This window comes from Hemicordylus capensis, chromosome 4 (genome assembly GCF_027244095.1).
Source record: "Hemicordylus capensis ecotype Gifberg chromosome 4, rHemCap1.1.pri, whole genome shotgun sequence".
NCBI lineage: Eukaryota > Metazoa > Chordata > Lepidosauria > Squamata > Cordylidae > Hemicordylus > Hemicordylus capensis.
Window position 1 is genome coordinate 183,192,764 of NC_069660.1, and position 26,934 is coordinate 183,219,697.

General features: G+C 43.2%; 1 protein-coding gene and 1 long non-coding RNA gene across 5 annotated transcripts in view; one reads left to right on the forward strand and one right to left on the reverse strand.

Moving 5' to 3' along the window:
• Positions 1-7,908: 7,908 nt before the first annotated feature.
• ELP2 (elongator acetyltransferase complex subunit 2) overlaps positions 7,909-26,934 on the forward strand; it is an 85,645-nt gene continuing 66,619 nt past the window's right edge. Inside the window, exons 1-6 of one of the 4 annotated variants that reach the window (XM_053243871.1) lie at positions 7,909-8,403; positions 10,777-10,855; positions 13,368-13,438; positions 20,755-20,911; positions 24,544-24,621; positions 25,358-25,422. In XM_053243871.1, coding sequence (XP_053099846.1) covers positions 8,272-8,403; positions 10,777-10,855; positions 13,368-13,438; positions 20,755-20,911; positions 24,544-24,621; positions 25,358-25,422 — 582 coding nt within the window. In that variant the 5' untranslated portion in view covers positions 7,909-8,271. Of the gene's footprint in view, positions 8,404-10,776; positions 10,856-13,367; positions 13,439-16,727; positions 16,830-20,754; positions 20,912-24,543; positions 24,622-25,357; positions 25,423-26,934 lie in introns of those variants that run through there. The other 3 variants (XM_053243870.1, XM_053243872.1, XM_053243873.1) reach the window with 3 other exon arrangements.
• LOC128322512 (uncharacterized) lies at positions 13,129-18,392 on the reverse strand. Its single transcript, XR_008305746.1, has 3 exons — positions 18,091-18,392; positions 13,289-13,459; positions 13,129-13,202 (listed from the first exon to the last, which is right to left on the reverse strand). It is a non-coding gene; the product is annotated as an uncharacterized LOC128322512 (long non-coding RNA).

A 26,934-nucleotide genomic window follows, 5' to 3' on the forward strand; every position in this document is an offset into this window, starting at 1 on the left:
CTTTGTACGTAGTCTGGAAACTGTAGTTAGTCCAGAATGCGGCAGCCAGATTGGTCTCTGAGTCATCTCAGAGAGACCATATCACTCCTATCTTAAAAGATCTACACTGGTTGCCGGTAAGTTTCCGGGCAGAGTACAAGGTTTTGGTTATAACCTATAAAGCCCTAAAAAGCTTGGGCCCTGAGTATTTAAGAGAACGTCTTCTTCGCTATGAACCACATCGCCCATTAAGAACATCTGGAGAGGTTCATCTGCAGTTGCCACCGGCTTGTCTGGTGGGTACTCAGGTACGGGCCTTCTCCATTGCTGCCCCGAGGCTTTGGAACACACTTCCTACTGAAATAAGAGCCTCCCCATCTCTTACGACTTTTAAAAGGGCAGTTAAGACGCATTTGTTCACCCAGGCTTTTAATTAGATCATGTTTTAATTGTGTTTTAATAGTTTTTACTTGTTAATTTTAATTGTTGAAATGTTTTAATCTTTTATTGGCTGTTTTTATTGTTTTGTAAACCGCCCAGAGAACTTGCGTTTTGGGCGGTATAGAAATGTATAAAATAAAATAAAGTAAAATAAATAAGTAGTTAATAATGGTACAAATATTTGTAAAGGCATTATAAAAACATCATTTAAAAAGGCATAAAAGAGAGACACAAGAATGCATGTTGAATGAATGCAAGGTATGTTGGTATGGAGACTGGAAGATGGAATATCTTTTTCCCCTCCTGGAATGAGTGTAGTCTGTTAGTATTTCTGCTTGGTGTATGGATTGTATGTCTAGACACAATACGGTCACTGCACTATATGATAAGTAACCGCTAATGATGACCTTATAAAGACAGGACCAGGTGCTCAGGCTAAAACAGGTGAGTACTTCGGGCAAGGGGCAGGCAAGCTGAAGGTCAATAGTCTGGTAATGCAGGAGGAAGATCTAGTGGTCCTTCACAATTTACCCAGACTGAGAGCAGGTAGCACCTCTGAGAGTTTTATATCACCCAATGGCTCCAGACTGTCCCTGTGGTGTCACTTAACTTCCTTAGATGGAAGAATGGTGGGACTGTACTGTGAATGCCCACTGGAATGTCTGTGATCCATCCTTTGACCAACGGTATGGGGAGCTAGTGCCCGATTCACAGGGTTTTTCATTCAAGCCCTGCAGCGTCTAACAATTCGCATATACAGGGTAATCATTATGTAGCAATATTATGTATATGCCAAGTCCCATAAAGATGCTATCCACAATCTCCCTTGGACTGGCCCCTCTCCCACCATTGGGCCCATATAGCATCAACTGCTTGTGAGAGAGCTTGGAGAGGGAGGCAGGCAAATACATCATCAGCACACCTGCACCTGGAATAACTGGGAATTACCTCTTTTGTGTCACCCTCCCACATGTCCAGAACTTATCTCTATATGGAGGGTTTGGGGTGGGTTTTTGTTGTTGTTGCTATAAATATGTTCAAATCTGCCCCATCCCTGCTCTTGTTCTTCCAGGTCCATTTATATAGTCTTTTTTATTATTAATTTTATTTAACATATTTTTATACCACCCAAAACTGACGTCTCTGGGTGGTTTACAACAAGTTTTATTTATTTATTATGAGCCCATTCAGTTTATAATGAGCCCATTCAGGAATGTGAACCCATATATTCAGTAACAATAAACAACTTCTGGTAGCACTCAAAGTCTTTGGAACAGGGTGAATTGATTATGAATTGATGCATGAATGAATGACTCACAATTGGCCTGTATCCAGGTTCTACAAACTTTGCTTTAGGATTTCTAGTCTTCTGATTGTTTTTCTCTCCCCCATCCCAAACATCTTTATATTCTTCTTTCCTTCTTTGCTATAAACATGATGTTAAAAGAGGTATTGTGAAGTGAGAGGGAAAATATATAGAACGGTGCACTGAGAAAGGAAGGTTCGAAGACACGTTGAAAATAAAAAACAGGACATCTGTAAAATCCAAAATGTAGCCTCTAGACATCACACAGATAATCTATGTTTTGCCTCCTCAGTCACTGCAAACTCAGATATTGAGGGAGACACAGAGGCTGTAATAATCTCAGCTCTGTTTATAAATTGTCTGACACATCAGGAAAAAATGTGCCATGGTAAATCAATACTTGTAAAGCCAATATGGTTATCTCAGATCATCTGATAATGCCTCTCAATCTAATTAATCAAGCCTGTACAATGACACTTTATAGTCAGACATTTTCACTGGTTATTCCTCCCTTATTAAACTTCCTTCCCCTAGAGCAGGGTTTCTTAACCTCGGATCCCCAGATATTGTTGGACTACAACTCCTATCAACCCCAGCCGTGGCTTTTGTGGCTAGGGATGATGGGAATTATAGTCCAGCAACATCTGGGGCCCCAAGGTTAAGAAACCCTTCCCTAGAGACTTAACAAGCCCCTGCATCTTTCCAAAGTACTGTCAGACAATTCTTTCTTTCTTGCAATGAACAGGTTTATGGTATTGGAAAGGTTCTTAATGTTAAAATTGTAATAGTATCAATGAGTCTTAATCTTCAGGGTGTGGTGGTCAAACCTAAATAAGTCACTAATAAAAATGTGTGCATTTTTAGAGCAGCGAAAACAAGCTGCCAAGCAAAGGTCACATTCCTTTCCGTTTCCTTAAAAAGGTTTCCTGCCAAATATAAATGCCCTTCTGCAATGTAGAAAGGAGGAGCTAAATAGAGCTCTTTTAAAATGGCAGCTTTTTCAAAGTGGAAGGTGTTGATTAAATGTAAGGGAAAGCAGCAGGTTTTATTTTGTTTGCTATTAGGAATATAAAGAAAAAGACAGAAAATATATTCAAGGGCCAATTCTACACAAGTCTATGCTTTGTAGACTTGTGGTAGTCTCATTGAGATTATTGATCATTATAGTCACAGTCTACCAAAACTACTCATGACAAAATCCCAGCAAAATAAGTAGAGTTGAAGTTAGTTCCAACTTCACCTCATACTTTAAATGGCACATAGCTGTGACTAACTTTTTCTAGATTGTTTCCCAAGTGAAATTGCATCAGACAATATTGTAAAGTTCTGTATTAATATATGATTAGATGTCTCCTAATAATACTTCTGTTTGGTCATAGGACATCTGCAAAACCTAAGTTACAATATTGTACACAGTTATATGCAATCAGAGTGTAAATCAGAGAGATGTGTGCATAAAACTGAATGTAGGATTGCAACCATGCAAACTCAGGATCTTTCTTTTGTAATGGATTATCCTTAACAATTGTATTCACTGATTCAGGACAGAAAAGATAATGGCTGCCATCCAGACTGAGTTACTAAATAGTACTACTCAGGAGTTATTCTAAATTACTTAATTTCAATAGAACTACTAAATTTCAATAGAACTTTATTTCAATAGAACTACTTAGTTCTACTACTTAGTTCTATTGAAACCAATTTCAATTTGTTGCTTAATTTTAATAGAACTACTCAGGAGTAATTTGGTTGGATATCAGCCAGTGCATCCCAAAATAGAGCCTGCAAAATTAGTATTAGCAACTGCAAAATAAAAATACAGACAATGTATGCATATATAGATAATTAGATAGCATCATCAATGTACATAGTGCTCTAGAGAATAACATAAGAAAACAAGTTGTTCTAATAAGAACTAATCTGTCTACTTTCCTTTCATTATTCCTACAAGTGGACTAAATTTCATCCAAATTGCCCATGCAGTTCACATGAGCCCACTTGAGCCTCAAAAGTTCATGTGTCCGCCATCTTGAATTGAGGTGGATGACATCATCACAAACTGCATCTGAGGAGTCCCTTTGTGTCTCTGTAACTGTACCAAATTTGGTCTAAATCCATTCCCATTTGGACCTTAAACGTTCATATGTCTGCCATCTTGAATCAGAGTATATGACATCATTACAAACTACACCCTTGAGCTATGTGTCCCTACACCTGTAGCAAATTTGCTTCAAATTAGTTAGGCAGTTCACAAGTTAGCCAAATTATGCCTCAAATGTTCATGCACCCACCATCTTGGACTGGGATGGATGACTTAATTACAAACTACACCATTGAGGTGTCCCTATGTGTCACTCACTACAACTATATCAAATTTGGTTCAAATTGGTTAGACAGCCCACAAGTTAGCCCACTTGCACCTCAAACGTTTACGTGTCCACTATCTTGAATTGGGGTGGATGACATAATTACAAACTACGCCATTGAGGTATCCCTATCTGTCCCTACAACTGTGCCTGATTTGGTTCATATTGGTCCAGGCATTGCAAAGTTGATGGTGGGGGGACACACACACACGGACGGACACACGGACACACACACGGACACACGGACGGACACACGGACACACACGTGCAAAGCTGGGTGATCTCACAAGTCTATTGGATAGTAGGCTAAAAAGGCAGGTTTCTGCACTGAGGAGCTTATAGTCTAAATTGTTACAGTGTAGGCAGACAACAAAGGAAAGAATGGGAAAGGCAAGAGTGACATGACATGACTCCTAAATAACATGATTTACAGCCAGAATCTTATCACTAACATTAGACACCCTTGCTGATTATGAATCTTAAGTATTTAGCACGATGTCCTATATGTTTATATGGAAGAAGCAAACAACTTAGAATGACTAATTTTAAACTGGCAGTCTAATAGATTGATGTTACGTAAAGAAGATAGCTGGGATTCAGAAACACCAGGGGATGAAACATTTGCAGCACTGGGTAACAAGATGTGCCCTAGTATAAAGTATTTCTGTCATCATAAAACAGAATGATTTAAAACACCATGTTTATTAGGACTATCATCTGAGTCAAGCAATGACTTCCTTCTCAAAGTGTGCCCTGTTACACGCTATTGACTCTATCAGTGGTGTCAGTTTAGCACCCAGAGTTTGCTTTGCAATGATTAACAGCAGCGGAAATAATTCTGTATGCAGTGCCACCAGAAGACCCTTAAAGAAATTGTTCAAAAATAGTGCTTGGTTACATGGGCAGCTAACAATAACCTAAACTTGCTGACTGAGCTAACATGTTCTATTTCAGGAGGGTAATCTGTGCCCTGCCAGCGTGAGCTTTTGAGAACATGTTTTAATGTACTGCAGGCAGCCATAATTAGCAAATTATTGCTGTTCTGGTTATTTCCATGTACAACATTAATTGGTTTTTGAAGCCAAGGGGTGTGCTGGTACAGGACACACCCCCTGAGTTGATCTTCTGCTGCTCCCCTGTCAGTTTGCATATCAAAAGGAGATCCAAACAAGGCAGCAGGCTCTGCTGTCCTTATGACAGCTATATGCAGGATCTGCATGTCCCCATCTCTGCAACAAAGTGAAATGCCAGGCACATCATTATACAAATCTCTGTGATAATGGAATCATAGAGATTATCATTGTAACTGATTGTGTTGATGGGCATTTGTAGTGACCGCCGGCGGAATTCCTTCTGCTTGAGACTCAGCAGACTTTCAGAAACGGTTGGACTTTAAAAAATTGGGCTGGCTTTTTCTTAATGAGAAAATTAATCTTGCTACTTGGCCAAGGCCTTTGGCATGAGTTGGGCAAAAAAATAAAATAAAAAATTCTGCATCTTTGAAATCAAGCCAAAGTATATGAATGTGTTAGAAAAAGTAACTCCCTCCTACTATAAGCCTGTAAGGGAAATGGCAAGAAACTTAATTTTTCCAAACAAAAACTTCACTCAGCTTATCTTTTAAAAACACAGAAAGGAGAATCTTTGAGTGCATTTACACATAGCAGAGTTTTAAATATTTTCTGCTGTCTATCTCATGCAAACAATATGAATAGAAAGAATCTGTGTGCATTCAGAGGCTCAGAGATGTGTTTAGCAACATGTGTGAAAGATCTCTGTGCTTCTTGATCCAGCAGGAGAAAAAAAGAAAAGAAAAGGCAGAGTTGGCATGATGTATACCACGTTTTATGCAGCCTTGGGCAGAGAATGGCCCTGCTGTTACTGGCCCTGCCCTGCTCTTGCCTGTAACAGCAGCCAACAACAGTAATTTAGCAACTGAAGCTTCTCATGGATAGCAGAAAAGAATTTGCCTGCTAAATTTGTGTTTGTATGGCTACCAAGGCATGGGGCAAAGCCTGTAGACAATTCTACTTGGATCGCATTATCTGGAAAAGTGTCTGACAATTTGAGTAAATAATGGACACAAATAATGTGCATACTGCTAATAATGGAATGTGGAAATCTTCATAATTCCTGTTCCACATTTACACACCTTGTCATGCCAATTAAAAAAAAAAAAAACTTCAAGCAGAAGCTATTGCTTAGCAACAACCCTGGAAATTCTGAATTTAGAAGAAGGGAGGGACCAGTAGAGGATGGGGCGTCAATCAGGCGGGGTGAATGGCCCCTTCCCAATCCACAGTTAACTTCATTTATAAGGTGGTGCTTGGGTCATAAAGAGATATTTTGAAAGACAAGAATTCCACCTAGCTCTCACTTCTGATTCAGATTAGAATTCTCCATGTAGGATTGATTGATTGATTAAGTGCCGTCAAGTCAGTGTCGACTCTTAGCGACAACACAGATAGATTATTTCCAGGATTATCTATCTTCAACTCTCAGTAGTGCATTCGTTGTTGTCATAATCAAGTCCATCCACCTTGCTGCTGGTTGTCCTCTTCTCTTTCCTTCAATGTTTCCCAGCGGTATGGACTTCTCAAGGGAGCTGGGTCTTCACATAACATGTTGGAAGTATGATAGTTTGAGCCTGGTCATTTGGGCCTCGAGTCAAAATTCTGGATTGATTTGTTCTAGGATCCATTTGTTTGTTTTCCTGGTTGTCCATGGTATCCTCAAAAGTCTTCTCCCGCACCCAAGTTCAAAAGCGTCAATGCTTTTTCTATCTTGGTTCTTCAAAGTCCAGCTTTTCCATAACTACAACTCCCCAAATCCCCAGCTGCAAAGGCTTTTGCTTGGGGATTATTCTATTCTATTCTGTTATGGGAGTTAACAACGTCTGGGAATCCCTGTTAGAGGGAACACTGTGCAACACCCCAACCTGTTCCAAGAGAATTTTATGGCCATTCGGAAAGGCAATCCGTTTCTAAGAAGACGGGGCAACTTGCAAGGTAGCTCAGGGGCTGGGGTGCGAGGGCTTTCCCTCTGTATGGCTCCTGTGACTGAGTGTGCGGCTCGTAAGTATCCATTCATTGTCCAGAACCTCCCCTTCACCCAGCTATCTCAGTGCGTTTCCTTTTTACATATAAAAGATCCCTTCCAAATAAATTCTCAAATTAATCAAAATTGCACATGCTGCACAAAGACAAAATGATCTCAGTGCATTTCCATGGCCTTAAAACCCATCTGTTTGGCCTGGCCTTTCAGGGTTTTTAATTTTTTTAAATTGTTTTAATGTTTGCCCTGGTTCTCCAGGGTTTTTAGCTGTTTGAATGTTTAATTGGTTTTATTCTGTTTTTATAGTTTTGATTTTAATTGTTAACTGTTTTTACTTGTTTTTATTATGTTGTAAACCACCCTGAGCCATTTTGGAAGGAGTGGTATATCAATCAATCAATCAATCAAATAAATAACTAAATAATTCGGAAGAGTATATAAGTACAATTATTTTCTCTTTTGGCATCGGAGCCCCTAAAGAGACCATTGAGTTAAGCAACTAAACACCTTCGCTTGTTTTAATGCATTTATTTGGCCATTGTGGAAAAACCTCTTCATTCCAATGGCCACGCGGTGTCCTCCTAAGTACTGTGTGTGTGTAAGAGTTTATATGTGTTGATGCTACAAAGACGGTATTGGGTTGGCTGGGAGCTCTTGTGCCTTTAAAAGGCGGTCTACTAACCAGACGTTCAGCCGGTGCAGCTTTTATGATTATTGCGTCCGTTGAGTTTTGCCGATTACGACGGACGGCGGGCACAGTAACAAAAAACGTAAACTGAACACAGCGAGAAAACAAAAAGTTATCCCGATCTAGGGTTGGGGGTTTTTGTGGGTTTTTTGGTAGGTTTGATTATAGGCAGCATAACAACTTGAAAGATCTATAAGGAAACAGAGTACCTAATACAGCCCTGTTTTTTATTTACATTGATTCCTATATGTTTTGTCACACGCTTGTCCCACACATGGAGAATTCTACTCATTGCGATCGGAATCCGGAAATCTCGCTAGAGAACACTAGGATCTTACCCCTTTGCGACATCCGTCGAAATCCCATTGCTTTGGATTTGTGAACAAACTTTTCTACGGCGGCCGTTAGCAGCCAAACGTATTAGGGCGAAAGCAAAAATGGCAGCCACCGTAGAAGTGTGCCATGTAGCTTGCTGCGCCAACCGGGCCGGTCCCGGTGTCGTTTCGTGGGGGAGAGGGGGACTCCTGGCATTCGGTTCGTGTCGCTCTGTCATCCTCTACAACCCGCAGGTGAGAGTGCGAGAAGGAAAGGGGAGGGAGTCTGTTTATTTCAGCAAGAACCTAGGGAAAGGTTCTCCTGCTCCACCTAACTATACACCAAGTATGAGTCTAGGTATGAGAAAGGGAAGTTATCGGGAGGGCTGCTGTTCCGATAACAGCTGTATGATAAAAAGCAGGTTCAACAGGTGAGGTTTTGCCAAGCATAGAGAAGCAGTGACATGAAACGCTTCATTTGCTGCACTTCTGTTCCTCACGTTGTTCTTAAAGGCACAGGAATCCCGTCCTTCCTCGGAAACTGTAAAATTGTGGTGCAGCCAGTGTGATATAGTGCTGAACTTTCTAACCACTGTATCACACTGGCTGCACCACAATTTTACAGTTTCCGAGGAAGGAAGGGATTCCTGTGCCTTTAAGAACAACGTGAGGAACAGTGGTTAGTGTGCTGAACTTGTCACTTTAAGTGGTGCAATGGGGAAATGCTTGACTAACAAGCGGAAGGTTACTGGTTCAAATCCCTGCTGGTACTATATCAGGCAGCAGCAATATAGGAAGATGCTGAAAGGCATCATCTCATACTGCAGCGGGAGATGGCAATGGTAAACCCCTCCTGTATTCTACCAAAGACAACCACAGGGCTCTGTGGGTGCCAGGAGTCAAAATCAACTTGATGGCACACTTTACTTTATTATTATTATTATTATTATTATTATTATTATTATTATTATTTAATTATTATTATTATTTTACATTTTATATCCTGCTCTTCCTCCAAGGAGCCCAGAGCAGTGTACTACATGCTTAAGTTTCTCCTCACAACAACCCTGTGAAGGTTGGCAGGTTTGGCTTTTTTAAAGCCAAACTTTGGGTTACGGCCCATTTGACCCACAAGTATACCCCTTAGGTTCTGGCAACCTATTCACCCAGCTAGTATCATGGCTGAATGGGGATTTGAACTCGGGTCTCCCCGATCCTAGTCCAGCACTCTAACCACTACACCACGCTGGCTCTCTTGTTCTTTATGCTGAACTTAGATTTTGATGGTTAAAGAAAGTGCCTGCTCAGACATGAGGCTTACTGGTTAGTCTGAGGGGCACTCACTTTTTCTAACATAGTCTATATCAGGGATTCTCAATGTTGGGTCCCCAGATGTTACTGGACTTCAACTCCCATAATTCCCAGCCTCAGTGGCCTTTGGCTGGGGATTATGGGAGTTGAAGTCCACTAACATCTGGGGACCCAACGTTGAGAATCCCTGGTCTATATCATGAGGTTAATGGGAAATTAAGGGTGTGCACAAATCAAAATCTGTGATTCGATTTCGAGGTCAAATTTAATCACAATGCCCTCAAACTCATTTGTTGGAAACAGCCGGCTTGGCTAACTGCCTCAACAAATCACCCCTGAATCACCTGAATAGATTTTGGGTAATTCTTGCTCCATTTTGGTGCCATCTTGTCCTGGGAAAATGGGCTTCAAAATGGTGCTTTTTCTGGAGAGAGCTGGTTTACCAGTTGGGATCGGCGGGTAGACCAGCCCTCTGCTCTGGACTTTGTGTGTTTGCCTGCCTCAAAGGACTAGTTGACTGGTCTACCAGTCCTCTGAGGTGGGCTAACATGCGAAGTCTGGAGTGGATGGCTGGTCTACCCACTGATCCCAACTGGTAAACCAGCTCTCTCCAGAAAAAGCACAATTTTGAGGCCCGTTTTCCCAGCAAAAGGGGCCTCAAATCACCGATTCAGGTAGAATTGGGGGTGATTCTCCTCAGCCCCAAATCGGGCCCTCTACTTTGAGGGGGGTTCTATTTGGGTCAAATCTGTTAATTACCCCTGATTTGACCTGAACTGATTAGAGAACAATTCAATTTGCACACTCCTAATAGAAATGTCAAAATAATAAACATTTTAGAAAGAAAGTGAGGATTATGTATGAGATCCTTGGAAGAAGGACAGGATATTAAAAACTGTCATTTAGATTCCAGCGATTGTAACCAGAGACCTAACATAAGCTCAGACAGTGTTGTTCAGTGAAGTCAATTCACACATTCAGTCATTAACTGGCATGTGTGCTTATGTGAACTGGCTTCCATACTGTGTTGCATGTCTTGCTTCACATGTGTCAGCCAGATGGGGACAGCTCTGTGATGCATGGATTGCATACAGTTTCTGAAAGGTTAAAAATTTCTAATGTAGATTTCTCAAAGTATTTTGTGCATTTAACGCTATTGGCAGCAAAAAGATGGAACTGCTATAATAACATCTTAGATTATAATCTCTTTTTTAGAACAAATTACTTTTTTCTTGACGGGAAAAAAATGATTTTCCACCCATCTTTTCTATAGAATTTGAGTAGTTTTTGCATAACCCATTTTTCTCCTTTTGTTAGAAAAGAAAAGTAGTTGGCACATTGAATGGCCACACTGAAAGAGTTAATTGTGTTCAATGGATTCACAGGAATGATGGATGTAAGTATAGAATACATCTGTTTAAAAATAAAGTGGCTATTTGTATTCTTACTGGGTGCCTGGAGCTGCACAAATACAAATAAGATACTTTTTCTCTGGCCATAGGTTAATAATCCTTGTTAAGCAGGATGGTGTGGGATATAAAAATGGGCTCAATAGATACTACCTAGCCAGCATGATGTAGCAGATAAAGTTTTGAACTGGGAAGATCTGGTCATACGGCCTCAGCCTGACCAATCTCACATGATGGTTAGGAGAATAAAAATAGAGGACTATGCATCCTGCTTTAAGCTCTTCAGAGGTAGGATAAAAATGTAACCGATTAAGTTAAAATTTTAGACTAAAAACTATTCCAATCATTTCCCTCCAAAACTATTCATATGAAATTTTCTACATTAATTGGAGATATATTGCTCAGTATGGAAGCCAATGCAACAATGATGAATCAGCTAGTACTGTTAAATTTTAACATAGGATATATTTTGAATTAATAAAAAACTTGAGGGTCAGCATTGTTGACCCTCCGAATCACTTCCACAGATGACTCTGGCAACAAGTTTTTAAGTCCATCTCCAACTTATGTTTGGCAAAGTCCTCCCCTTCTTATGCATATTAGCTCTGTCTTCCAAGACAGCCAAAACACCACTAAGGTCCATTTAAAAGGTGGGGCGATGCCATGGTGGAGCCAGATGGGAAGTCCCTGGGCCTCCAGTTGCTGATCTTTTATCATTCAGCTTTCACTCATTTATTTAGTGTTGCATGCCACCATAGGTCCTCTTAAGGAGAAAATGCAACTAATACATTTTATAAAATAGTAATACAATAAATCAGCAGGTAGCACCAAGGGGAGAAAGGGGTAGCAACTCACTCTTGCAGCCTGGTTATATTAGTTGAGATACAGATGATTTCTGTAGGTGTGTTTGAGGGATTCAGGGCTGCTCAACTTCAGCTCTCCTGTAGATGTTGGCCTACAACTCCCATAACTCCTGGCTATTGGCCACTGTGGCTGGAGATTATGGGAGTTGTAGTTCAAAAACAGCTGGGGGTGGGGGCTAAATTGAGCAGGCCTGGATTAGATCCACATGATGGGATTTTTGCTTCCCCCCGCCCCTTTGAATGGCAGATCCTCACGTGCAATCACAGACTGCCTTTAAAACTGCAAAACTGGCTTGCCCTACAGTGAGTGAGTGCGTGAGGGGGTGGTGTTGATGTGTGAGAAACATGTCCAAAGCCTTCTTGGGCATGTAGAAATAGTCACATTGTTCTTTGGATCCAGGTCATAGTATTGGCTTTCCATAAGAATTATTATCTAGATTATAACAGTTGCTGTAGAAGTGCCCTCTAGTGTGCACGTTCTGCATTGAAATACATTACTAAAGGATCCCCACTGTAATACATTTTCAAAATTTCTACAATGAGTGATTGAAGTTTCAAAATATGAAAGCCATGATTGTAATATCCTGATTGCTCAGGCATAAAAGTGAAGCTGTTCAAGGTGAACAGATAGCTTAGTATTTGAATGAATAGTATTAAATATGGGAATAAGTCTTAAAGGACTTTATTTTGAACATGGGTATATAATAAGTTTTGACTCATACTGACAGACCATTGGCCCATTTAGCTTACTATTGTCTACACTGACTGGCAGTAGCTTTCACATGTTCCTGATGGGGGTCCTTTCCATCCCTACATGGAGATTTTAGCGATTGCACCAGGGATTTTGGTATTCAAAAGATGTGCTCTGCCACTAAGCTTTGGCCCCATCCCCTAATGGAAATTATTCTATCTATCTATCTATCTATCTATCTATCTATCTATCTATCATATAGCTTTAGTTGGCTGATCAAAGTGGGTTGAATTTGACTGTTCGACATTCCCTCTTCTGTGTTGACCTAATAGGATAAAATGTGGATTGCATGTTTAAAGCAGATTGTTCAATTCCAGCTCAACTCCTGTATAAATGTTTTGCATGGGGGAGGAAAGGTGCAAAGTAATGTGATACATGAGATTTATTGAACATTGTGATTAACTAATTTTTATTCCTATTTTATTTCCATTTGCAAGAGCAATTTTTTTAAAAAATTAAAAAGTAAGTCTAAGCAGTCCTGTAAGAGAACTTCATTAGTGGCTAACAGGATTCAAAGTGTAATACGAGTCTAAATAAAAGATATCTGCCCACAGTAAGTGTGAGGTGGATGGAGCTGGGATTTGAGGATAAAACACAAGACTAGTTGTTTGATGATAATCAGATAAGCTGAACTTTCATTGACCTTGCCAGAGATTCAGGGTCTGCTTCCTTTAGAGTTGTAAGAGCCTTTAATTCCCTCTCTTTGGGAGATTATGGGACCTAGAAAGAAATTGAAAGTAATATGGATAATAAGGGTTTGTGGGTTTTAAAGAAATGTTAAAAGTGATCTGTTATCAGTTGTTCACCATTGGCAAGAAGAACTCCTGAAAGTCAAAGTAGTTTTGATTTGGATTGCTCAGCCTTGTTTGTTTCCCTCTCTCGCAGCATATGAGGCACAATTGATTTCTGGAGGATCTGATAAACTTCTTATTATTTGGGAAACACGAAATGAGGAGGTAGGTAGAGGCATTCTGGGTCTACAAATAAAGTTAAAAATTATTTTATATATGCATGTATTTAAAAAAAGACGCACAAAAAGAACAATTTCTAAACCCTTCTATACTTCTCAAACTGACTTCCTTTACAATGCTGTCAGACCTACAGCCAGTGCTATATCATAATAAGCAATATTGTAATGCAAAGATTAATTGGAGTTATCAGGATTCTAAGCTTATTATAATTAATTACTTATATTAAGTAGTTATAAGTAGTACTTATATTTTTACTACAGAGTAAACAGTGCATTCAGCTAATTTAACTGGTAGGACTGTTCATGCAAAATATGATATGTACAGCTCAATGGGAAGTGTCTTATTCAGAACTTCTTTTTAAAGTCTCCGTCTTTCCCTGAGCATGTTGTAGTGTAAAAGTAGTGCATTCAGCTAATTTAAGTGTCAGGACTGCCCATGAAAATGTTCAGTTGCTATTTGTGCCCTCAGAAACTTGCGTGTTAAAAATACACTCTGTGTGTGTGTGTGTGTGTGTGTGTGTGTAGTGTAGGGGGATGATGTTTATCTTACCAGGGGTGTCTGTGCAAAAGGACTTTAGGTCCAGGCTCCAAAATTACCTAGGTATACCTCTGCTCACTGAGAATATTATTAGTCACCCCACTGGCTGCTCAGATTTTGATGTCCACATCAATGTTCCCGCTAACACGGATTCCAAGGTGGTGTTCACTATAACTCCCATAATCCCCAAGCAAAAGTCTTTGCAACTGGGAATTCTGGGAGTTGTAGTCTACAACATCTGGGAATCCTGTTAGAGGGAACACTGGTCCACATGCTTACAGGCGTATCTTGTGTTCTATAGAATGAGCACTGAGACTGTCAGGGAGCTGAATTCCATAACCAGTACCACATTCTATGCTGACATGGAGTGTCTGAATATTCACAGCCTTGGCTGCAGCTTATTGTAGCAAGGAATTCTTGCTCTTTAAGGTTAAAATGGAAACAGCCCAAGAACTCAGCTTCTATAACACAGTCATATTTCACTGAGAGCCTGCAGGTAAAGAGGAGGTAAACATGCAGCAATCTGTCTTCATGTATCATGAAAACTGGGCTCACATGGCAGGCTCTCTCTGCATCCTCCAAAGCTATCAGGATTGGTCATGATTATTTATTATTTATTTATTTGATTTGTATCCAAAATGGCTCAAGGCAGTTTACAATTAAAAACAAACCACTGAAACAATAAAGAGCTAAAACAAAAATTAAAAACAATATAACAACAATTAACAATTTAAAACATTTTAAAACAAGAATTAAACAATTGCAGTAATTAAAACCCCCCAAACCAGGTTAAAATATTAAAACCGATTTAAAAACCCTGGGAAGCCAGGCCGAACAAATACGTTTTAAGGGCTCTCCTGAAGGCTGAAAGAGAATTCAAATTACGGATTTCCACAGGGAGTGCATTCCACAGCCCCGGAGCAGCTATAGAGAAGGCCCGCCTCCGAGTCGCCACCAGACGAACTGGTGGTAACTGGAGGCGGACCTTCTCAGATGACCTTAATGTGCGGTGGGGGTCACGCAGAAGAGGGCGCTCTCTAAGGTAACTCGGGCCTAAGCCATTCAGGGCTTTAAAGGTAATAACCAGCACTTTGTATTTTGCCCGGAAACATATCGGCAGCCAGTGCAATTGTTTCAAAATAGGCGCAATATGGTCTCTCCGGGTTACCCCAGAAACCAATCTGGCTGCCGCATTCTGAACTAATTGAAGTTTCCGAACTACGTACAAAGGCAGCCCCACATAGAGTGCATTGCAGCCCCACATAGAGTGCATTGCAATAGTTGAGCCGGGAGGTTACCAGCTGGTGCACCACTGTTTTGAGGTCATCCTCTTCAAGGAATGGGCACAGCTGTCGAATCAGCTGAAGCTGATAGAAAACACTCCTGGCCATGGCCTCCACCTAAGATACTAGGGTGAGGCCTCGGTCCAGGAGTACTCCTAAGCTGCGCACCTGCTCCTTCTGGGGGAGTGTAACCCCATCCAGCACAGGAAGATCTAACTCACCCCTCAGATTCTGAGCCCCCACAATGAGCACCTCTGTCTTGCTTGGATTCAGCTTCAATTTGTTATCCCTCATCCAGCCCATTACTGCCTGTAGGCAGCCATTTAGAGAATGAGTGCCATTTCCTGAAGAAGGAAGGGAGAAGTAGATTTGGGTGTCATCAGCATACTGATAGCACCCAGCACCAAATCTCATGATGACCTCACCCAGTGGTTTTATGTAGATATTGAAAAGCAGTTGTGACAGAATGGAGCCCTGATGGACTCCATATAACAGCTCCTGCTTTGAGGAGCGACTGTCACCAAGCTCCACCATCTGGGATGTACCCGAGAGATAGGAATGGAACCACTGCAAAGCAGTGCCCCCTATCCCCAACTCCCCCAGGCGACCCAGAAGGATACCATGGTCAATGGTATTGAATGCCGCTGAGAGATCAAGAGGACCAACAGAGTCACACTCCCTCTGTCGATTCCCCGGTAAAGGTCATCCATCAGGCTGACCAAGGCTGTCTCAACTCCATAGCCCGTTCTAAAGCCAGTTTGAAATGGGTCTAGATCATCATTTCCTCCAAAACTGCCTGGAGCTGGTTAGCCACCACCCTCGCGATTACCTTGCCCAACCAGGGGAGATTGGAGATTGGCCTTTAAGTATCCATTGCTGAGGGATCCAGGGAAGGCTTCTTAAGAAGAAGTCTAACTATTGCCTCCTTCAAACAGGGAGGCACCCTACCCTCCCTCAGCGATACATTTATGATATTAACTAGGCCATCTCCAACAATCTCTCTGCTAGACTGAAGCAGCCAGGTTGGGCAAGGATCCAGAGAACAAGTGGTAGGCCGTACCGCTCCAAGCAGCTTGTCCACGTCCTCAGGAGTCATAGATTGAAACTGATCCAACCTAACACTGCAAGAGGGATCGCTGGATACCTTCCTCACAGACCCTGCAGAAATAGTGGAGTCCAAGTCAGCCCAAATACAGGAGATTTTATCCACAAAGAACCCACTAAAAGCGTCACAGCAGAGGATCTCTGGGAACTGATTTGGGGTAGAAGGAGCAGAAATTATACTCCTTACCACCCAGGATAACTCTGCCGTACGTGAACCTGCAGACGCAATGTGCACCTACCAAAAACGCATTTTTGCTGCACGCACTGCCATCACGTAAGTCTTCAAATGGGTTCTATGCTGCATCCTGTCAGATTTGAGCCGAGTTCTCCTCCACTTGCGTTCCAGTTGCCTACCAAGCCGCTTCATCCCCTGCAACTCTTCGGTGTACCAGGGGGCCATCTTAGAAGCAGGCCTGGAGGGATGCTTAGGAGCAATCATATCTACTGCCGTGGTGAGTTCTCTATTCCAGGTTCCCACCAGGGCATCAACATAATCACCGGCCGCACCAACATCGAAACCGTCCAAGGCCTTTTGGAAACCTACTGGGTCCAGCAGCCTTTTTGGGCAGACCATCCTAATAGGTCCATCACCCCTGCAGGGGTGGGTTGTTACTGTAATACCAGCCTTAACCAGGTAGTGGTCCGTCCCTGACAATGGGGTAACCCCCAGATCCCCCACCCACGGAACACCCCCCTGATCCAAACAGAAGACCAAATCCAGTGCGTGGCCAGCAACATGAGTTGGTTCAAAAATTAATTGGGATAGGCCCATAGTTGTCATGGCTGCTATGAACTGCTGAGCCGCACCAGATATTGAAAGTGGATATTGAAGTCCTCCAGCACCAAGAGCATGGGAGACTCCCAACACCAACTCCGCGACCAGCTCCGTCAGCTCAGTTAGGGAGTCAGTTGGGCAGCGGGGGAATGGTACACCAACAGAATCCCCAATCTATCCCTAGTTCCCAGCCTCAGAAATACACACTCAGTATAAGTCAACTGTCTCACAGGGGACCTGGTAAGGGAGATAGTATTTTTATGGACCACAGCCACTCCACCACCACCCCGCCCGCTTCCCCTAACCTGCTCCACAACAGAATAACCTGGAGGGAGAAGCTGAGCCCACACTGGGCCACTTGCCTTCCCCAACCAGGTCTCAGTTATACATGCCAGGTCAGCTCCCTCATCCATGATCAAATCATGGACAATTTCAGTCTTATTTTGAACTGACCTGGCATTACAAAGGAGCAAGGTCGGGCTCTGTGGGTAGTTGGTGCTGCTCCCCAAGGCCTGAGAGTTGTCAGAACAGTTGGAAGTAGAAATAGCCAGCGTGGTGTAGTGGTTAGAGTGCTGGACTAGGACCGGGGAGACCCGAGTTCAAATCCCCATTCAGCCATGATACTAGCTGGGTGACTCTGAGCCAGTCACGTCTCTCTCAGCCCAACCTACTTCACAGGGTTGTTGTGAGGAGAAACCTAAGTATGTAGTACTCTGGGCTCTTTGGAAGAAGAGCGGGATATAAATGTAAATTTAATAATAATAATAATAATAATAATAATAAATTACTTATTATGGGACTTCCGACTACAAACAGACAAACATCTGCCACACAATACACCAGATATAACTGTAGTCGAGAAGAAAAACAAGTTAAAATAATCGACATAGCAATACCAGGGGTTACAGAATAGAAGAAAAAGAAATAGAAAACATCACCAAATACAAATCTGGGGCTGACGGCCGAGGGCAGCCCTCCGGCTCCTCCTCCTCCGGGTGCAGCGGGGTTGCCCTGCCCAGCGGCGCTGCCGCCGCCGGGGCCTGCTCCTGCTGCGGTGGCGCCGGCTTCTCCGGGCGTCTTCTCTCCCCTCCCCCACCTGGGCATCGAGCTCTCCGGGGCCCACGGCCAAGGGCAGTCCTCCGGCTCCTCCTCCGGGCGCGGCGGGGTTGCCCTCCCGGTGGCGCTGCTGCCGCCGGGGCCTGCTCCTGCTGCGGCGGCGCCGGCTCCTCCGGGCGGCTTCTCTCCCCCTCACGGAAGCGGCAGCGCGGTAACCCTCGCCTCAGCCAGCCAGCCGCCTCCTCTCGCCCTCTCTCTCGTTTCCCCCCCTTTTCCCCACTCAGCCAATGAGAGGCCGTGCGCGCCACACATGCACAGAACACCCGGCAGAGACACGGACGCAGGTACCCTAGCCTTTTATTATATAGGATAGCTCCATGTTGTTAACGTTCAAGTTTCCTTTTGATGACCTAAATCAAGTTTTGCAACTGTGACAAACTAGGCAATTGGTACTATCTAGGAATAGATACTTTGCCCTGCCCTGGCGGAGCCCCCATATGTTGTGCATTATGGGAATCCTCCCCCTCTCCCTAGAGATGACCGGGAGCCTTGCAGTCAGCCAGCCCATGGCTGCAAGCAGTCACGACTGGCAGACGATTGAAAAAACGGGGTTAGGAGAGCACTCACTCTCTTAACCTTGTTTTAGAGGGAGGCTCTGTAGGCGGTTTTACCCAGTTTTCCTTAGCCCAGTTTTGCACATGCGTGTGAATAGCTTCGGTGTATACTGGCAATACAAAATCTAGTGATTGTCCTGAAGGGCTTGAGGGAGTTCTTGTCACTCAAATCTGTCTGTGGATCTGTTTTTTTCCAGGTGCATATCAGACTGACATTCCCCCTTATTCCCCCTCTCTCTATGGTATGTAGTAGGGATGTGCACGGAACCGCGGCGGGGAGGTTCGAAGGTGGCTGGGGACTCGCTTTAAGAGTGGGGGAGGGTGCACTTGCCCCTCCTGCCGCGTCTCCCCCGCTGGCATCTGTGTTTATTAATGCCCATCGGGCTGGCACCATACCTCCCTGCCGCCCCGCTGCCCTCGTCTTCCGGATATGACCGGAAGTCGCCGGCGTACGCTGGCACGTTGGCGACATCTGGTCATATCTGGAAGACGAGGGCAACGGGGTGGCAGGGAGGTACGCTGCCACCCTGATGGACATAAATAAACATGGATGCCGGCACCCCACTCTTAAAGGGAGACCCCTGCTGCCTTTGAACGGGCATAAAGGGCCTCTGAACCGGTTCCATGCACATCCCTAGTATGTAGTAGGAAGGTTTGAGGATTAACCAAGGCTGTGTCTGCACAAGTTCGTTTCCCTGCAATAGAAGAAGAGGCAAGTTGTCTGACTTTGATCTGCCTTGCCAAAGTAGTTCTATGTTTACAAATTGAGGGTAGTAGAGCATGGGTAGGCAACCTTGATTCTCCAGCTGTTGTTGAACTACAACTCTGTGCTGGTCTGTGGCTGTAATAAAGGGATTGAAAAATTGATTGGACTACAACTCCCATCATCCCCAGCCATAATTGTGCCTGGGGATGATGGGAATTATATTTCAGCAAGAGCTGGAGAGCCATGTTTGCTTACTCCTGCAGGAGCTGCTTTCAATAAAGCACTGTAACCTGGTAGCACTGAAATGGTAGGCTGGAGCAATTCCCAGCAGCAGATATATTGTGCAAAAGAATTGCTGCTTTCTTTTTTACGTGACAAGCTGCATACCTTAGTGGATGCATTTGTGAGGATTACACAGTCTTCTACAGCCTTGCTCCTGGGCAGATCTTACTGGGATGAGGTGCTGTCTATGCCAGCTGTTCCCAAGATGTATTCCAGGAAAAACAGTTGGTGTGTCTGCATACCCAGCAATTGCAAAGCACTTTGTATGCTTATTATGAAAACTTTATTAGCTGTTGGAACAGAAGGTTAAATATGTATGTTTAAGTGCTTAAGTGCTTATGTCTATAGTTTTAAAACAGGTCCTAGTTTTCTAAAATGAAATGTGTTTACTAAATGGAACCTAGAGGACTTTTTGAAAAAAAGGAACAGTGAGAACCGAGTTGTCCTGTACCATACAAGAGATGGAATTAGAAGAACCTGCTGCTACTCTAGAATTTTATAATCCATATTCCCCTTCAGTTCTTTCTGTTTCTCTTGAAAGCTTTTTCTTTAATAATTTGTTTTTAGTTTAGCTGAAACATTTGATTGCTTTGTTGTATACAAAAACATTTAAAATCGATTTGGAAATGAGATAAAGAAACCAATACTGCCTCTTTTGTGGATGTAATGGAATTCCAGTTTTTCTCTAAACCCAAGCAGCATAAATTACTAGCAGAAAGTATTATAGATCACATGTTCTCTAATAGAATGCGGGAGGTGGGGAGAAGCACGCTGTAATTGACCTGTCTGTGCTCTCCATTAAAGTTTTCATTCTGAACTACTTTTACAGGTTTTTTTAGCCATCTGGTTATCTCAATGGCAGTGAAACACTTTGAATGAAAATGTGGTTTTAATTTCAGGGATGTTTGTAATTCCTTTGTGTAATTTTCTAACTTTCTGTTTAGCTTGTGAACTGCATTCGTCTTGAAGGTCACACTGAATCTATTTGTGCTTTGGATGCCATTTACCTGTCAAATGAGTCTCCATCAGAGGCCAGTGTGCTAGTGGCTTCTGCAGCTTCTGACTCCACTGTCCGAATATGGTCCAAGCAAAGAACTGAAGGTAAACTTCCTTACTATGCTGTAAACAGATTCTGTCGGCAGTCTCTTAAGAACTGTCTTCCCATTCCATGTTGTGAGATTTAGTGGCATGCATCTATATTTTGACAGAATTTGGATTCCTGTTGGCTCCAATAGGTGGTGGACTAGGTGGTTTAGCAGTGGAACCCTTAGTGCAGGATCTAGCATAGTTCTAGAGTCCTTGAAATATACCATGGCAAGGTAGCAATTCCATGGAGGAACAAAAGGTTAGTAAAGAATATGAGAAACCCTAGACCGAAGGTTGTTAATCTTTGTTATAATGAGCCTCACTGAGGTCATGCAAGTTAAAGTTGTACTCAAGTCAAATTGGATGTCAAGTTAGAATTGGAGAATTCATGGAAGGCACATCATTCAGTGGCTGTTAGCCAAGATAACTGCATGGAACCTTGTGTTAAGACTCAGGAGAACTGAGTACCAGTTGCTTGGGATAATCAATGGGATGGCTACCATCTTCATGCCTTGCTTGTGAACATATAGACCAGGGCTGCTCAATTTTGGCCCTCCTGCAGATGTTGGAAAACAACTCCCATAATCCCTGGCTATTGGCCACTGTGGCTGGCGATGATGGGAGTTTGTAGTGATCAGCCTCCCTTCACACTAAAGAGCTAATTGAAAGTGAACCCTTGTCTTGACTGACTGGCTGAGCCCTGGAGTTCCCCAGCCTATCAGCACACCAGGTTGGTGGGACTTAGAGAGCTGTTGCAAGGAAGAAGGGAGTCCTTTGTTAGAAGAAGCAGCCTGGAGGTGCTCAGGAGGACATGTGGCCATGGAGGTTGGCTGCAGGAGAATAACTCTGCAGATTCTTGAAATAAAGGAGGGTAGGGAAACTTGAATTTTCATCCAGAGTTTGGTGAGTTCAAGGAAAAAGGAAGCCAAGGCTAGTGGCTTCGGAAGTTTATAGCAGGAGAAAGTGGTTTAGTAAGAGTTTGCGTTAGAAGTTATATTTCTTTGGGATGTGTGCTTTTGCATATTCCTGATACTGTTCTATTATTGTTTACCTGTAACGTAATTAAAATAAGAAACATTAGCCTACACCCATCCTACCTAGGGCATTGCAAAAGATTCTATAAACATTTAAGTGTGCATAAAGACAACCTATTTTTGTAACTTACTAAGTACTAGCTGACCCCGCACAGAGCATCTGTGCAGTTGTGCACTGAGCCTATGGCATCCCCCCCGCAGCCCGCGCTCTCTCCCCCCCCCGCAGCCCGCGCTCTCTCCCCCCCCCCACAGCCTGCGCTCTCCCCCCCTCGAAGGTCTCCACATTGGGCGGGCCAGGGCCAGGCCATCCCGCCACTGCCTCCCACCTCCTCCTCCCAGCTGGTAGGGCTTTGCCCGCCGTCTGTCCACCTCCTCGCTGCCACCATTATTTCTCCCTGCCATCGCCTCATCTTCCTGGCCAGAGGGCTTCGCCTGCCGTCCATCCACCTCTTCTGGCCGGAGGAGCTTTGCTTGCCGGCCCTCCACCTCTGCTTCCTGGCTGCTGCCATTATTTTTCTCTGTTTCAATGCTGGAACTCTAGTACGCTCTAGAGCATCTGCATGTTAGTACTTGATTGCTCCCCTCATCTCAGAGATCTCTCCACCCTCATCTGAGCTGCACTCCTGCTCCTCCTCCATCCCATTGCTTCCATACTCCTCACCCTTCTTGGTCGTGGCTACAGCATTGCTGCCGCCTATTGGCCAAGCTGCAGCCCCCTATTCCAGAGACCTTCCCATCCTCACCCAAGCCCCGCTCCTGCTCCTCCCTCCAGGAGCAGCAGCGGTGGTTGACCCGGCCGTTCTTCACTGCCACCACCACCATGGCCACTTGTTCCCCTCAGGCCACTGACAAGCCTGGGCCCATCCCTTGCCTGACTGCCTCCCTCTGACAATGCCCTCGGTAGCCCCAAACAGCAGCAATAGTTGAATGGGCCCTTCCTTGCTGCTAGTGCTGCCATGGCCGCTCATTCCTCTCAGGCTGCTGACAGACTCAGGCCCGTCCCTTGCCCTTTCTTCTGTCTCTCTTCTCCCTCCCTTCTTTTTCTCTTTCTCTCTCCTCCACTCACTCTTCCCCACTCTTTTTTCTCCCTCCATTCATGTTTTTCCCCTCCCTCCCTGAGTTATTTAATTCACACAACGGCATCCTCCTTCTCTTGAAGGGGCTCTTTCCTCCCTCACGACCGGTCTTTTTGCAGACCCCTGCCTGCTATCCTTTTATATAGAGAAATTCCTCTCCTCTACAATCAAGAACATCTTCCGACCAGTAACAGTTGCATTCCAACTGTCCTTAACCATCACAGGCTCCTCCTCCTTATCTGCATATGGAATCCCCACTGCCCAATCACCATGGTGCTTCTGCTCTCACAGGTTCCTTCTCCCTATCTGCATATGGAATCCCCACTGCCCAGACATGTGCTGCTACTTGCAAACTCTGTCAGCCAATCCCCTCCTTTCTACTACATCCCCACGCATGGCCCGTCTTGGAGAATTAATAATATAGATTTTTAACTGTATATAAAAGCTGAGAAAGCCTCAGATAGAAGCAGTCTGTAATAACTTAATCTAACTGGGTTTTTTTTTTTAGCTCTTTTCTTCTTACAAGCTTCTCCAAGTTGGTTTTTAACTCAGGGAAAAGGTGAGGGCGAAGTAGGGAGTTCTCTGGTGCAAACACATCCTCAAACATTCAGCAACTATCTGTTTTCTCACCACTTGTAGGCTTACATGTGGAAGATTTTTGTAAGTATCCAATAGCAAAATAAAGAGCATTTCCCTTGGGATTCCATCCCAAGCCCAGGGAGGTTGAAGCTCTGTCGATAAAAGGGGTGGTGGCGGTAGCATTTTGAAGCTACTGATAATACAGAATAGTTTTAGGTGAAGCCTAGCCAGGTAGCTCAGCAGGGATGATTCAGTATTTCTTTCCCTCATGTGAGCTTGCTCTGAGACAAAGAGTTTAATCTGCTACAGAGTTGTAGTCCAAAAACACCTGGGATGGGGGTGGGGGAAAAAGTTGATCAGGCCTGATATAGATGCAGCTAGTTGACTGATGTTGGAAACAGAACAATGGTTTAAATGGACTTTTCATCTGAATCTACCAAGGCAATTCATGTGGAATTTTGAAAACTGCTGACTGATACAAAAACTATACATCTTGAACTGGAGATAATTTTAAAAAGAGCAAAAGTGATAGCAACATTGACCTCACTATATTATATGAAATGTAGCTTGCCTTGCTAATTGTCATAATGCCACACCAATTAAGTGTTTCCATTTCTGTTAACTGGATAGTAATGAGCATACATTACTGTGAAAAGTAGAGGAATTTTCTTCCTTTGATGTGGAGGCAGAAAAGGGACAATTTTTCAATCTGTTCGGTTTAGCTTCAGCTAAAAGGAGTGGTTGCCAAGTCATATGAATATTGTGATTCGCTCTAGCTTCTGACTTGAGCTAGTTTCTCCACTGTTGTATTTCTTTAGAATGTATAATCCTTTACATTATGCTTGGATGAGTTTTATTTGTAGTTGTATTTAGCAACTTAGCCTATGGAGATCCAAAGGGCTGTCTCTGTAATGTTGTTCTGCTTGTGTGCAAAACTGTTTCCTCTCACTTTCCTCAGTTAAATGCCTTCAGACGCTGCTGTTTGGAAATGGGTTTGTTATGGATGTTTCTTTGGCCTTCTTGCCTGGCACTGATGGTAAGCATATTGACATATGGTTTGTTTAATTATTTGAAGAAGCACTTAAAATGAATGATTAACATGTCTTAAACACTGGAATTGGTGTTGTTGATGAATGGTATCCATTTTCAAAGGTTGACTTGAACATTATGTTTGAAAGTATATTACAAAAATCTAAGCTCAGTGGACATCTATAAGCTGAGCACAATGTGCTCTGGTTCAAAGACTGCTCCTGGGGCAAACCACAGACAATTTTAAAAACAATGTTTCTGGCTTTTATAAAAGAGAATGGGGTAAGGCGGTGATAAATGTGGTGATTGCATAGCTCATCTATCAAATCACACACAACTAATTTCAAAAGTAGAATGAATTCTGTTTGAGTGGGCTCTCTTGATTAGTGGGTTTATTCAGATTTTGGTTTATTTTGGAACTTTGGTCAGAACAAACGCAGGATCGCTTGGCATAACAAGTGATCTTGGCTTAATCCTAGGCACAATTGGAAATATAATTCTTCTGACTCATGCAGGCAGGCAAAGAGGGAGATTGTGCTTTGAGACCCTATGTGTAAGTTCTGGGCATCCTTAAATCTATTTATTTAGCAAAGTCTTGCTGAGGGGTGGGTGTTGTATTCTAATCCCTTTAGTAAATGTGGTGGTTTCTCTTGTGTTAGTTTAAAAAAAAAAAAAAAAAACCACCCTCAAAAGATGTCGTTGAAACAGCAGAGAAATTTATGACTACTGCCTTGTTGTTTCAGTGCCGGTACTGGCTTGTGGTGCCGATGACTGCAAAATCCATGTATATGTGCAGCAGGCTGGACAGGTAACTTTTGCTTGTCAAATTGTATGTCATTTTTTGGTGTCAGTTTTGTTGCAGCAGTTTTCTTGGCCACTGGAAGCATCATGATCCATAGGGCGACTACTAGGTCATTCTGTGCTTGAGTATTTATGTGATGCTATTATTGTGATGAATATTTATGCATCTGGTACCTATATAGGGCAGCAGCAATATAGGAAGATGCTGAAAGGCATCATCTCATACTGCACGGGAGATGGCAATGGTAAACCCCTGGTGGCGCAATGGTAAAGAGCCCCTGGTGGCGCAGTGGTAAAACTGCCGCCCTGTAACCAGAAGGTTACAAGTTCGATCCTGACCAGGGGCTCAAGGTTGACTCAGCCTTCCATCCTTCCGAGGTCGGTAAAATGAGTACCCAGAATGTTGGGGGCAATATGCTAAATCATTGTAAACCGCTTAGAGAGCTCTGGCTATAGAGCGGTATATAAATGTAGGTGCTATTGCTATTGCTAAGTGCTAAACCCCTCCTATATTCTACCAAAGACAACCACAGAACTCTGTGGTCACCAGGAGTTGACACTCACTCGACGGCACACTTTACATGTGTTCAGGTATAAAACCTACACTCAATCACATCAGTTATGAAGGGCACTTCTATGCAAATACCATTGCCCTTTCCTTTTCTCCACTGCACAAATGAAGAGAACAGGAAGCAACATAAACTCTTGCAAAAAAAAATGCAAGGACACAATAAGGGATGCAAAGAGAGAGTTTGAGGAGCATATAGCTAGAAGTGTCAAGGGGAATAACAAAAACTTCTTTAAATATATCAGAAGTGGAAAACCTGCCAGGGAGTTGGTGAGGGTGTGAAAGGGATTATTAAAGAGGATAAAGAGATTGCAGAGAAGCTGAATGAGTTCTTTGTATCTGTCTTCATGGCAGAGGATACTGACCATATACTCTCTCCAGAGTTGAGTTTTTCAGGTTTAGCGGCTGAGGAACTGGGTGAATTTGAAGTGACAACGAAAATGTTCTAAACTGTCTTGAAAAGCTGAAAATTAACAAATCAGCAGGGCCAGATGGCATCCACTCAACAGTTCTGAAGGAACTCAAATGTGAAATTGCCAATTTCCTAGCAAAAATATATAACTTGTCCCTACAATCAGGCTCTGTACCAGAGGACTGGAAAGTAGGCAGCGTGACTCCAGTTTTCAAGAAGGGATCCATGGGGGATCCGGGAAATTACAGGCCGGTCAGCTTAACTTTGGTGCTGGGTAAATTGATAGAAAGCACACTTAAGGACAAAATTGTTAAGCATATAGAAGAACAGGCCTTGTTGAAGGAGAACCAGCATGTCTTTTGCAAGGGAAAGTCTTGCCACACTAACCTTTTGGAGTTCTTTGAGAGTGTCAACAGGCATGTGGATAAAGGTGATCCGGTCGACAGTATTCTTGGACTTCCAAAAAGCTTTTGATAAAGTTCCCCACCAAAGGCTCTTGAGTAAACTTAGCAGTCATGGGATAAAGGGACAGGTTCATG